The sequence below is a fragment of the Gymnoscopelus braueri genome, assembly GCF_963280865.1.
Source record: "Gymnoscopelus braueri genome assembly, chromosome: 15".
NCBI classification, from domain to species: domain Eukaryota; kingdom Metazoa; phylum Chordata; class Actinopteri; order Myctophiformes; family Myctophidae; genus Gymnoscopelus; species Gymnoscopelus braueri.
The window spans coordinates 1,556,003-1,570,591 of record NC_137620.1 but is presented as its reverse complement, the minus strand read 5'-3'; the positions used below and the strand labels follow the sequence as shown (position 1 = coordinate 1,570,591).

Below are 14,589 nucleotides of genomic sequence, written 5' to 3'. Positions count from 1 at the left end.
AAAGAGATCTGTACAGATGCACATGTGCAAATCTCTGCTCTTATGAGTAAGTCTAACATGCAGCAAGAAATGTATATAAACTAATTTATTTTTTCTTTTGCCAAAGACAAGGGAAAATACAAGGAGGCGGGCATCTTCCACTCTCTCGATATGTGGCATGGTGCCAAATTGTTATCGAAGAGAATCACTGCCGTAAGTAAATCATGTGTACATGACGTGTCAGGGTTAGAATGTATTTCTTCTCATTTCAATATTTCCTTTGTGACAATAATGTTGTTGTTCTTGCTGGCTGGGCAAGTCAGTGGTATGAAACCTCTTCTCGTCTGGATGAAAGATGTTGTAAGTCACTTTTGGTGGTGCTGCAATAAAGCCTCAACTCATGATGAATTCATGGTAAGAACACTACATGAACATTGTTGAATTCATTCTGTTTTTTAAACGATGGGCCTGAGGTTCAAAAGTATAACCACCACAATTATAAGTCACCCATCAGATTTGAAGTATTGAAGAAAAACACTCATATAGTACAGTGGGTGTGTGGTCTGATATGATATGATTATTTGTATCTATCAGGAACTTTGGCTGGCTATTCTCCATCATGTCGCTGACGAACATGATTGGGTGATGGGAAAGTGCCAGCATGACTGCCCCCCAAAGCACCCAAAGGAATGGATTGTAAGGGGGTCCAAGGTTCACGACGCCCTGAAAAGTATAGTGAGAAACAAACGTTGGTTGAACACCGTCCACAAGTACCTGCACTTCAGGTGATTATCTTTCTGTTTTTATATATTCTGTTCTATTCTTATTACTATATCTGTTTTTAGATACTAGTTATTACCTTTGTATGGAATATTAGACTCAGTTCAGAGTCTCGGTACGTGTTACTCTAAAGGATACAGAGAACATTCTCAAAGCTTTTAATGCTGAAAATAAAATAAATGACACATAAAAAAAACAGATACGTCAGTCGTTTGAGCGGAGGGACCAACTACTTTTAGAAGTTGCATGTGACAACTCACGCCCTACTCTGCCTGTCTGTCTAGCCAACAGGTAACACTGCAGTTAATGTGTATGGGAGCTGAGACTATTTGAATATCGCACTAGCATTCTGGTATACTAAACAATCAACTAGTTTTTTTGTTTGTGTCTGTGGTACTTGCTTTCACAGATCTACATCGGACCTGGAATCTTTTCAGAATTACATTCTGATGTACTGTATGCTTCAAAGAGGTTTTCATTCAGCCCCCCGGTCTATGAGGCAAGGACAATCCTGGCTGCGCTGGACTACAATCACAACAAGGGCCGTCCTCACAGAATCAATAAAGCAGGAGAAACGAGGTTGGTTCACTTATATAACACACACACACACACACACACACACACACACACACTACATAAATATATAATGTCAGTGTACTAAGACTGATGACCTAACTTTATGGATTTTTTTTTTTTTTTTTTTTTTTACCCAGGGTAGTAGCTGAGCACAAGTGCTCATTTTCAGCAACGCCCTGCACATAGAAACACACAGACAGACAGACACATTAAAACCTGGGAGCTGACTAGTACAACCACAGTCTTATGCTGTTGGCCACTAAGCAGCTCCTCTGGAGCAGTTGGGGTTCAGTGCCTTGCTCAAGGGCACTTCAGCGGTGTTGGGGAAGTGGTGAACATTCACTTCCCCAACCAGATTTTTCCTGCCGGTCCAGGGATTCGAACCGGCAACCTTCCGGCAACGAGGGCGCTCCTCTAACCTTTAGGCCACCACTGCCCAAACACTCATAATTTGTTCTGGTGGAAATGTCAGAGTTGGAAGCAAGGCTTAGCTGCATAGTTTTTAACATCTGCTATAATATAACCGTGGCGCCCCAGCTTAGTGTCTCCTCTCTGTATAATAAACCCTGATTCAGAAAGACACACAAGTTCACATGGGCAGACACAAAGATACAAAAATACACAGCATATTTGTATCTGGAAGTTGAATACAGCTCAACTTGAATTTGTATCTGTTGTAGCAGCAACAAACGTCAGATGTTGCTTTGCATCTTCATGTCGCTGGCTTCCATGGAAAATGGATGGTAGTCTCTATCTTTGTATCTGCCTGTGTGAATGCAGCATTGCACTGTTTGACCCACAGTCCTGTCCCAGTAAATCTGCAGTTCCACCTTGTGCCCTCTGTGTGGAGGTATAGGGTCACTAGCCTAACGACCTCCAATGACACTCACTAATTATTAATACCCCATTAACCCTCAACTACACCCCCCTATTGTACTCTAAAGGTAAACTAATATTTGATCTCTTTTACAGTAGGACCAAGATCTTAAAAAAAAGGTCCAATCGATGGAACGTGCACACCTTGAGAGTAGAGAAGACCTACACCTACATTCCTGACTTACAACGGCGTATCCTTGAAAAGAGAGTTTCATCAGGGAAGGGGCTTCCGAGAACCATGAAGCTCAGACCAGACGATCCACGCCGATTTGGACTTCTTGCTGCTCTCCCTGCACCAATCGAAGAACTTCTCCAGGCCCATGTCAGGAGAGGTGATAGCCACGGTATGTAAATTCCATTACTTCTAATTTCTTCAAAATGTCTGTGCTCTGGTCTATAACATTACTTAGTGTAGCACACAAATAATTAACAATGTTACACTATATCCCTCCCCTCCCCCTTCACCCATCTTTTTCCAATAGGACCGGGCGTGCCACTGACTGTCCCATCTGTTGACGAGATGGAATAGCAAGATGAATCACTAAGGTAAGAAAAATTGAACAGTAAATGTTTGCCTTTTGTTTATGTTGGGCCCATTATTCCTATGCCTTTGTTATATGATTTGTCAAAATTATAATCACCATCAAACAAATTGCTAAATACTATTTATTTGTCCTAGCGAAAATAATGTTTTTGTTGTAATGCTTTTTGAAAAAAAACACACTATTTATTACCTGGATAATTTATGTAACAGGAAAGAAATAGACATCCTAAGGAGGCTTTGACATCGAATGGCATAAATCAATACTAAAACATTGTTTGTGACCTTTATGTATTTGTCTTGTAGGTGCTGAGTTCATCCTACTGTCCCATGCTTCCTTGCTGCTAGAGCCCTGCTCCCATGAACCCAATGCACAACACAAATTACTTTCACATAAGAGGGCTGATATTGTATTGCTAAAAAGCTATTCAAAGTAGCCAATCATTCAACCTAAATTTTTATGGCCTCATTTAAAAAAAATGTATAGCATATTTTATAGCAGAACTGCATAGATAGTGAATTGTATAAAACAAACCGGATAACATATAGCGGCCAAAAGTCTACTGGAGACCTGTGTGTGTGTGTATATATTGTATTGTGTCTATAATGATGTGTAAAATCTACCACAGTGTTTACATTTTTAGGCAGTGTCCTCATTTGTTTTGCTCTCAGAACCGGCACCTGTGAAGTGTACATGTTTATGCCCAAGGTTACGTTATTAAAAGTGTTTCTCATATATTGATTGCTTCATTGACTGGGTTATCACAACGGTTGTATATAATCCATCAATGGTGGTATAAATAAAATACAAATTATTAGCAATATGACAAAATTGTGCAACGGTAAACATAAAAAAGGAATAATTGCACCTATTCAAGTAAAACATTTATAGAAAAAAGGATAATAAAAATTCTACAAAAGATAAGGAGAAAAATTAAAAAATATTGTGCACAAGGTTAGCAAAGTAAAAAATATTGTGCAGTAGTAGTAATAAATAAAAAAAATCTTCGGTAACACTTTCTATGAAGGTCGCCTCTATAATGCTTTATAAGCTCATTTATAATGCATTATAATGCCCTTATAAGGCATTATAATGCTTGTTATAAATGTTTATAATCATGTATAACGACTTATAACCACATTTATAACATATTATAACTGCTGGTCATAATGCATTATTATGCTCAGTGGAACAGCACATTATAACTACCCTAACTTAGTCAGTTGTAAAGGCTCATAGAGAGGTGCTGTAATGTGTCATAACGCATTATAACCAAATGTTTATTAAATGGAATAATGTCTTATAAACATCAATAATATGCTATAACATGACTTTGAGACCTTTAAGTAAAGTGGCCACATATTCATGCGTTATTAGAGATTGTATCATACTATAATACCCTATAGCACGACACAGTGACCTTTAAGTAAAGTGGAAACATTATTTAATGGTTATTAGCACTTGTATCATACTATAATACCCTATAGCACGACGTAGTGACCTTTAAGTAAAGTGGAAACATTCTTTATAAGTCATTAGCATTTGTATCATATTATAATACTCTATAGTTTGATGTAGAGAGAAGGAATGAGTCCATATCAGTGTGTTTTCAGTTTGTTCATTTTACTGGATATTATGGAACTGCAACAAGACAGTTAAACACATAAACAATGAATTTAAGGCACGTTTCTTCATCACATTATTAACAGGATACATTGGCTTTATTTTTGATTGATAGCCATACTGTAACTGGACATAAACAGCATAATACATAACAGAAATAACATCACATTTAAACATTTTTTTTTTTACAAAAATATAACATAAATACATGACACCAAATAGTTCTGTTGTTTCCAAAATAGTATTACTATTACAGTGGGGTAGAATTCATTAATTAATCACAACACAGTCACACAGTAGCAGCTTGGGGCCTCTGCAGTCACTACTTCAGTGCAAGTTAGCTTTAGCTGATAAGTTAAGATGCTAAGCTAAGATGCTAAAATAAGCTGCTCAGCATGGAGGACAATTGTAGTTACAAACATTGTGGAGACAAATGGCCAACTTTCCCACCATCAAAATACTCCCTGGTCATATGCTACTTTATGTGTCTAAGTTTACCGACTTTATGATATCCCACCTGAAACAAGATAGTTAAACACATAATTAAACAATGAATTAAGGCACGTTTGTGTCCAGTCTTCATCACATTGCATAACAGGATGTTATGTTATTGTCCTCTTTGACTGACAGAATCCTGTAGCGCTCACTGGAGTGTAATGCCCCCTTGTGGCGTGGTGGAGCTATTGCTCTGTATGTGTTGTCTTTTGCAGAAATGGAACACAGTGAATATTAAGTAAATAGACTAACATTACAACAATATGACAGAAAATAAATACACTAATATGCGTGAACTCTCTCTTTGAAACTATTTAACTTGTAATACCATGACATCTACTATGAACTTGAATAGCAACAATACATACAGAGCAATAGCTCCACCACGCCACAAGGGGGCATTACACTCCAGTGAGTGCTACAGGATTCTGTCAGTCAAAGAGGACAATAACATAACATCCTGTTATGCAATGTGATGAAGACTGGACAGAAACGTGCCTTATTCATTGTTTGTGTTTAACCTTCTTGTTGTAGGTGATATATCATAAAGTGGGTAAACTAAACTTAGACACATAAAGTAGCATATGACGAGGGGGTATTGTAATGGTGGGAAAGTTGGCCATTTGTCTCCACAATGTTTGTTTTGTAGTATTGTCCTCCATGCTGAGCAGCTTAACTTAGCATCCTAGCTTAGCAGCTAAAGCTAACTTGCACTGAAGTAGTGACTGCAGAGGCCCCAAGCTGCTACTGTGTGATTGTGTTGTGATTAATGAATGAATTCTACCCCACTGTAATAGTAATACTATTTTGGAAACAACAGAACTATTTGGTGTCATGTAGCCTATTTATGTTATATTTGTATAAAACTTATTTAAGTTTAAATGTTATTTGTTATGTATTATTCTGTTTATGTCCAGTTACAGTATGGCTATCAATCAAAAAGAAAGCCAATGTATCCTGTTATGATAATGTGATGAAGAAACGTGCCTTAAATTAATTGTTTATGTGTTTAACTGTCTTGTTGCAGTTCCATAATGTCCAGTAAAATGAACAAACTCAAAACACATTGATATGGACTCATTCCTTCTCTCTACATCAAGCTATAGATTATTATAATATGATACAAATGCTAATGACTTATAAAGAATGTTGTCACTTTACTTAAAGGTCACTACGTCATGCTATAGGGTATTATAGTATGATACAAGTGCTAATGACCATTAAAGAATGTTTCCACTTTACTTAAAGGTCACTACGTCGTGCAATAGGGTATTATAGTATGATACAAGTGCTAATAACCATTAAATAATGTTTCCACTTTACTTAAAGGTCACAAAGTCATGTTATAGCATATTATTGATGTTTATAAGACATTATTCCATTTAATAAACATTTGGTTATAATGCGTTATGACACATTACAGCACTTCTCTATGAGCCTTTACAACTGACTAAGTTAGGGTAGTTATAATGTGCTGTTCCACTGAGCATAATAATGCATTATGACCAGCAGTTATAATACGTTATAAATGTGGTTATAAGTCGTTATACATTATAAATGAGCTTATAAAGCATTATAGAGGCGACCTTCATAGAAAGTGTTACCAAATCTTCTTTTAATCCAGCACGCAGCCAAGGCAAGAAGGTTCTGAACTATGCATGTTCTTTTTCAAGTCACAAAACAAAACTATATACAACTAGAAAAAGTGCTCCTCGGAGCACAGGTCTCCGCCAGGTCAGGTAGGTTATTTTGGCCTCCTAGTGGCGCTATAATAGGCCAATGTGAAAAGGGTGCCATTTATTCCTAGGCCGTGCATGGCAATCGGACACTGCATGCATGATTTGAAGCATTTTGTTCTAAAAATGTGTTTTGCTAAATTTGACCTGCTGGTGGCGCTATAACAGGCCAATGTTAAAAGGGTGGCATTTGTTCCTCAACGTAGTGCAAATGTGCATTCAAAGTTTCACCGCAATCGGACGCTGCGTTCATGATTTGCTGCATTTTGTTCAAAACGGGCCACTTCTGCAAACATGACATGTCAATGTTAGCCAATCAGGATGGAATATCAAAAATCAAACAGATCTGTCTTGATCACGTGACTATAGAGATCATGTGTACCTATTTGCGTGAAATTTGGATAACATTTGAAGGCTTAATATCAAAAAATGTGTTTTACATAAGTCTGCCTCCTGGTGGCGCTATAAAAAGCAAATGTAAAAAAGGCAGGGCAAAGGTTTTTCCTTGGCCTCTAGATAGTGTGCATACAAAGTTTTACACCGATTGGTGCAGTTATAGGTAAAAACACGAATCGGCCTGTTACAGCGCCACCATGAGGCTGATTTGAACATTTTCAAATGGCATTTCTTCCTCGGCCTAATGGGAATGTGTGTGCAAAATGTCACAGAAATTGCATGCTGTGTTCATGATTTGAGGCATTTTGTTCGAAACGGAGTACTCCTGCAAACTTTGAAAGCCAATTTTTGCCAATCAGGATGGAATATGAAGAATCTGAAATCTGCCGTTTCTTTCAATGACTATAGAGATACTGTGTACCGATTTGCGGGAATTTTGGCCAAAATCTGTTGGAGTACTGTCCAAAAATGTGTTTTGCAAAAAGCGGCCTCCTGGTGGCGCTATAACAGGCCCAGGTAAAAAATTTGGGCCAGAGGTTCTGCTCTGGCATCCAGGGAGTGTGTGTGCACAGTTTCTCTGCGATCAAGCCAACGGTGCCGGAGATTAGCTGTACACAAAATGACAGAATGACGGACGGACACACGGACACACGGACGGACGGACGGACAGGGGCGAAAACATACTCTCGCCATGCCTTTCGGCCTGGCGGAGACAATAAGGAATTGAGTGATTTCTACAGCCTGAAACATTAGTGCCCTGGAATATATCCTGTGTATCTGTGAAATGGGTCAGGATAGGTATTTCTAATTGCAGATACATGCAACTGGGAATAACCACCCTGTTGCCGGGACCAAGAGCACCATGTTGCCAGAACACATACTGCCTGTAACCAGCGTAGCGGAACTCCCTGTTATCATCCCCTGGCTCCCTGTCATGTGCGACAACTAAAACGTCATCCCGGTAACGCCTGTGAATCGTAAGTTGCCAGCATCAAGGCAGTATAGGTTGAACTGTGGGAGCAGGGAGGTGCAGTCGTGTGGGTCCTGCCCACAGCACAACTTCTCTCTGTCTGTCGGAATGTCCCTGCAGTTGTGACAGACACACCAAGGAGGAGAAGCAGGTCCAGGTTCTTGTTCAGCTGCCTGTGGTTCTGGTGGTCCAGGAGGGTAACCTGGCTGCGGTTGTACTGGTACCAGTACAACCACAGCCACTGCTTGGGGCTCTGCAGCTCCAGGTAGATAGACTGGCGCGCTTGCAGGTCGTGGTTGGGCAACTGGCTGTTGGCGTTGTCTGCGTTGGTAGGCATTCAGAGCGTCAAAAACCAGACCTGGTTCTCTGTCAAACATCTCCAAGGAGAAATTAAGCATCTCCTCCGTGGTCAATCTTCGAAGTAGACCCTGAGGGATCAAATTACATGGGGGTGAATTTAAATACAGATCCACAAGTTGCTGTGCATTGATGAAGCAAATGTATATTATTACTACTTAGTCAGTGTTGCTAGCTTTAGTTTGAAAGATGAGAACATTGGTCTGTGCTGCTGATAACACAGGAATGCATGGAGTTCAGGTCGGAAGGTCAGAGCTGCCAGCAAGCCAGTGGCTCTTTTGTTTTAAGACAAAAGGAAGATGCAGGGGAGATAAGCTTTAGCACTGGCAGCTCAGCAGAAGAGCTCTAATCCAATTATAAGGTGACAGTCAGGGAAGATGTGTATAAACATATATATATATATATATATATATATATATATGTTTATAGACATCTTTGTGTGGTTCCTTCTCTCCTCTTGGAAAGCAGCAATTCTTTCCTGCTCTTCTAAGGCAGCCACTCCTCGCCTTCTCCCTCTTCCTCTCCCACCTCCTCTTCCTCCCACTCTCTCTCCTGCTGGAGGAGCAGGGCCTGCTATCTCTTCTCCAGCTCTTCCTCTGGCTCTTCCTCCTCCTCCTCTTCCTCCCACTCTTCTCTCCTGCTGGAGGAGCAGGGCCTGCTATCTCTTCTGCAGCTCTTCCTCTGGCTCTTCCTCTCCATCCTCTTCCTCCCACTCTCTCTCCTGCTGGAGGAGCAGGGCCTGCTATCTCTTCTCCTCCAGCTCTTCCTCTGCCTCTTCCTCTCCCTCCTCTTCCTCCCACTCTCTCTCCCCCTGGAGGAGCGCGGGCTGCGCCTACACTAAGTTATTAGCATAGAACAGTGGTTCTCGACCTTATCAGGCCGTGACCCCCCAAAATAATCATATTTGAACTGGGGACCCCCCACCCTGATAAGTACTTGGAATTGAGTTGAGGCATTACATCTTCGGTTCCACAGATAAATATTGTGAAAATAGCCAATCTACAAGCTCATAACACCTCGCAAAGCGAGGCGTTGTGACCTTGTAGATCGGCTATTTTCACAATTTTTGGGTCTTTCTTATATTATTGACAATTTATTTGAACAGTGTTTATAGTATAGTTTGTCGATTACCTGGGGGTCCCGACCAACAGGTTGAGAACCGCTGCCATAGATGATAGGCGAGGCGAATTGCCTTTTAATACAGATATATAACTCGGCCATGATGATGCTACCGACACCGATTTTGGCAAATTGAAATCCAACTTTATCTAGACGTTCGTTCATAAACATGAACAATGCCATAAACACACGATAAATGCACCATTTTTATTACAAAATGTATAATATACCTACATCACTCATTGTCCAGCAGCTTCGGGTATCGTTATATTTATATCCTCTTTTTTTTGTCTGAGAAGAGATGCTGCAGCCTGCAGGTATGATGAAATGAAGTGCGTGTGTGTGCGTCCGTGTGCGTCCATGCGCGTCCGTGTGCACGCGCGCCCATGTGCACGCGTGCCCATGCGCAGTTTAGAACAACAACAACCCACGTGGGAGGAGGGCTGGGGGGCGGATGCTTCAGTGTGACGTTTAGAGGAGGAGGAGCGGACGGGGGAGGGATAGGAGGGAAGGGGGTGCACTCGATGGGCGGAGCCAAGTTTGAATCTGTTTGACGACAGTTGCTTGTTGTCAAACAGAGTTTGACTTGCCTACAATCCCTTTAATCATCATGTCATAATGTTCTTATATTATATGCTTGGACCTTGCAGTTTATGTATTTATGTATTTGTTTAGTTGTTCAGTTGTTTAGTTGTTTAATTATTTATAGTGGGATCACAGTTTGTTTCTCTTTTTATAGGGGTATGTTGTTTTCAGTTATTGTTGGCAGTCATGACAGCCAGTTCCCACCTGATGTCATGTGGGAGTTCAAACTGCTCCACACGGTACTGAATAACTGCTAGCTTGCATAACATCTTCAGATTAGGACTTAAATCTAAGATATACAGGTCATCGGCTGTGTTGCATCCTGTAGCAACTCATAATGTAATAACGGCCTCATAATGTAATAACGGCTCATAATGTAATAATTTAAATGTAATAAAAACTCATATTGTAATAATCATCTCAAAATGTAATAAAAAAGTGAGCGCATAACGTAATAACAGTTTTTTCTATAATGTAATAATGTAATAATGTGTTACATTATAAATCTCACGTAGCCGCTTATAATGTAATAAAAGTTCATAATGTAATAATGTCTCATATTGTTGAGAAAAGTGAAGTGTTACATCACAATAATCATTATCAGTATCATGGTCAGTATCATGGTCAGTACCATGGTCAGTATCAGTATCATGGTCTGTATCATGGTCAGTATCAGTATCATGGTCAGTACCATGGTCAGTATCAGTATCGTGGTCTGTATCATGGTCAGTACCATGGTCAGTATCATGGTCAGTACCATGGTCAGTACCATGGTCAGTATCATGGTCAGTATCGGTATCATGGTCAGTACCATGGTCAGTACCATGGTCAGTATCATGGTCAGTATCATGGTCAGTACCATGGTCAGTATCAGTATCATGGTCTGTATCATGGTCAGTACCATGGTTAGTACCATAGTCAGTATCATGGTCAGTATCAGTATCATGGTCTGTATCATGGTCAGTATCATGGTCAGTATCAGTATCATGGTCAGTACAATGGTCAGTACAATGGTCAGTACCATGGTCAGTATCATGGTCAGTATCGGTATCATGGTCAGTATCATGGTCAGTATCATGTACGTATCATGGTCAGTATCATGGTCAGTACCATGGTCAGTATCATGTCAGTATCATGGTCAGTATCAGTACCATGGTCAGTATCAGTATCATGGTCAGTATTAGCCATGGTTCACATGACGCTTGTAAGTATACAAGCGTCATGGTGCCGAGTCCCCCTGGTCTAAAGTTGTGTTCGTTTTTTTCACATTGCCATCTCTCACATAAACATAAACGTTCAGATTTCAAATATAAAGTGCTTACCACCGAGCCACGGATGTTACAAGGCGATGCGGACCGCGATAAGTACTCGTATCTCCCGTATTGTTCAATAAAAAGCATTTTAATCCCATCGCCGGCCATTTTCTCCAAATTGTCTCCGATACTTTCAACCATGCGACACTAATGGTTGGGAGGTGTATTGCACTCTGATACATTACAAAACAAAAAACAAACAAAAAAAAAAATGGCCGGCGATGGGATTAAAATGCTTTTTATTGAACAATACGGGAGATACGGGTACTCATCGCGGTCCGCATCGCCTTGTAACATCCGTGGCTTGGTGGTAAGCACTTTATATTTGAAATCTGAACGTTTATGTTTATGTGAGAGATGGCAATGTGAAAAAATAGAACACAACTTTAGACCAGGGGGACTCGGCACCATGACTGTCATGGTATGACAGTCATGTTTCAGGGCTAGGTCAGTATCATGTCAGTATCATGGTCAGTATCGGTATCATGGTCGGTATCATGGTCAGTATCATGGTCAATATCAGTACCATGGCCAGTACCATGGTCAGTATAAGTATCATGGTCAGTATCATGTCAGTATCATGGTCAGTACCATGGTCAGTACCATGGTCAGTATCATGGTCAGTATCAGTATCATGGTATGTATCATGGTCAGTACCATGGTCAGTATCATGGTCAGTTTCATGGTCACCATGATACTGACCATGATATTGATATGATACTGACCATAATTAACCATGATACCGACCATGATACTGACCATGATACTGACATTAAACTGACCATGATACTGACCATGATACTGACCATGATACTGACATGATACTAACCATGATACTTATATGATACTGACATTAAACTGACCATAATACTGTCATGATATTGACATTATACTGACCATGATACTGACCATGATACTGACATGATACTGACATGATACTGACCATGATACTGACATTCTACAGACCATGATACTGACCATGATACGTACATGATACTGACATTATACTGACACTAGGCCGAGAAAGAAATGCCACCCTTTTCACATTGGCCTGTTATAGCGCCACCAGCAGGTCTAATTTAGCAAAACACATTGGTACAAAATGCCTCAAATCATGAATGCAGTGTCCGATTGAAAGGCCTAAGAAGAAATGGCACCCTTTTCACATTGGCCTATTATAGCGCCACCAGGAGGCCACAATAACCTACCTGACCTGGCGGAGACCTGTGCTTATTTAGTTTATTACATTATGAGCCGTTATTACATTATGAGTTGCTGTAGCAACTCATAATGTAATAACTGCTCATAATGTAATACATTTACAGTAATAAAAGCTCATAATGCTCATAATAACGTTATTACATTATGAGTTGAGCCGTTATTACATTATGAGTTGCTACAGCAACTCATAATGTAATAACGGCTCATAATGTAATAAACTAAATGTAATTAAAGCTGATAATGTAATAAACTAAATGTAATAAAAGCTCATAATGTAATAAACTTAATGTAATAAAAGCTCATAATGTAATAAACTAAATGTAATAAAAGCTCATAATGTAATAATCAGCTCATAATGTAATAAAATCATGAGCCCATAATGTAATAATGTGTTATGAACCTTGCGTAGCCACTCATAATGTAATAACACTACATAATGTAACTAGAAAAAGTGCTCCTCGGAGCACAGGTCTCCGCCAGGTCAGGTAGGTTATTGTGGCCTCCTGGTGGCGCTATAATAGGCCAATGTGAAAAGGGTGCCATTTCTTCTTAGGCCTTTCAATCGGACACTGCATTCATGATTTGAGGCATTTTGTTCCAAAAATGTGTTTTCCTAAATTAGACCTGCTGGTGGCGCTATAACAAGGCCAATGTGAAAAGGGTGCCATTTTTTCTTAGGCCTTTCAATCGGACACTGCATTCATGATTTGAGGTATTGTACCAAAAATGTGTTTTGCTAAATTAGACCTGCTGGTGGCTCTATAACAGGCCAATGTGAAAAGGGTGACATTTCGTCCTCGGCGGAGACAATAACGGCTCAAATTGTTGTTTCCTGGCAAGTATGATGGTCAGTATCATGGTCAGTATAATGTCAGTATCATGTACGTATCATGGTCAGTATCATGGTCTGTAGAATGTCAGTATCATGGTCAGTATCATGTCAGTATCATGTCGGTATCATGGTCAGTATCATGGTCAGTATCATGTCAATATCATGACAGTATTATGGTCAGTTTAATGTCAGTATCATGGTCAGTATCATGGTCAGTTTAATGTCAGTATCATGGTCAGTATCATGGTTAGTATCATGGCCAATTTAATGTCAGTATCATGGTCAGTATCATGTCAATATAATGTCAGTATCATATAAGTATCATGGTTAGTATCATGTCAGTATCATGGTCAGTATCATGGTCAGTATCATGGTCAGTATCATGGTCAGTTCAATGTCAGTATCATAGTCGGTATCATGGCCAGTATCATGGCCAGTATCATGGTTAATTATGGTCAGTATCATATCAATATCATGGTCAGTATCATGGTGACCATGAAACTGACCATGATACTGACCATGGTACTGACCATGATACAGACCATGATACTGATACTGACCATGATACTGACCATGATACTGACCATGGTACTGACCATGATAATGACCATGATACTGACATGATACTGACCATGATACTGATACTGACCATGATACTGATACTGACCATGGTACTGGCCATGGTACTGATATTGACCATGATACTGACCATGATACCGACCATGATAGCGATACTGACCATGATACTGACATGATACTGACCATGATACTGATACTGACCATGGTACTGATACTGACCATGATACTGACCATGATACTGACCTGATACTGACCATGGTACTGACCATGATACTGACCATGATACTGACCATGATACTGATACTGACCATGATACTGACCATGATACCGATACTGACCATGATACTGACCATGGTACTGACCATGGTACTGACCATGATACTGACCATGGTACTGACCATGATACAGACCATGATACTGATACTGACCATGATACTGACCATGATACAGACCATGATACTGATACTGACCATGATACTGACCATGATACTGACCATGGTACTGACCATGATACAGACCATGATAATGATACTGACCATGGTACTGACCATGATACTGACCATGGTACTGACCATGATAATGACCATGATACCGATACTGACCATGATAC

The 14,589-nt window shown here is 40.0% G+C and overlaps 1 protein-coding gene across 1 annotated transcript; it reads left to right on the top strand.

Moving 5' to 3' along the window:
• Positions 1 to 315: 315 nt before the first annotated feature.
• Positions 316 to 3,446, top strand: LOC308102054 (uncharacterized protein). Its single transcript, XM_080451645.1, has 6 exons — positions 316 to 393; positions 574 to 764; positions 1,169 to 1,338; positions 2,308 to 2,555; positions 2,694 to 2,757; positions 3,059 to 3,446. The coding sequence occupies exons 2-5, from the start codon at positions 669 to 671 to the stop codon at positions 2,738 to 2,740; spliced, it is 561 nt and encodes a 186-aa protein (XP_080307771.1). The 5' UTR covers positions 316 to 393; positions 574 to 668; the 3' UTR covers positions 2,741 to 2,757; positions 3,059 to 3,446.
• The last annotated feature ends 11,143 nt before the right edge of the window (positions 3,447 to 14,589 follow it).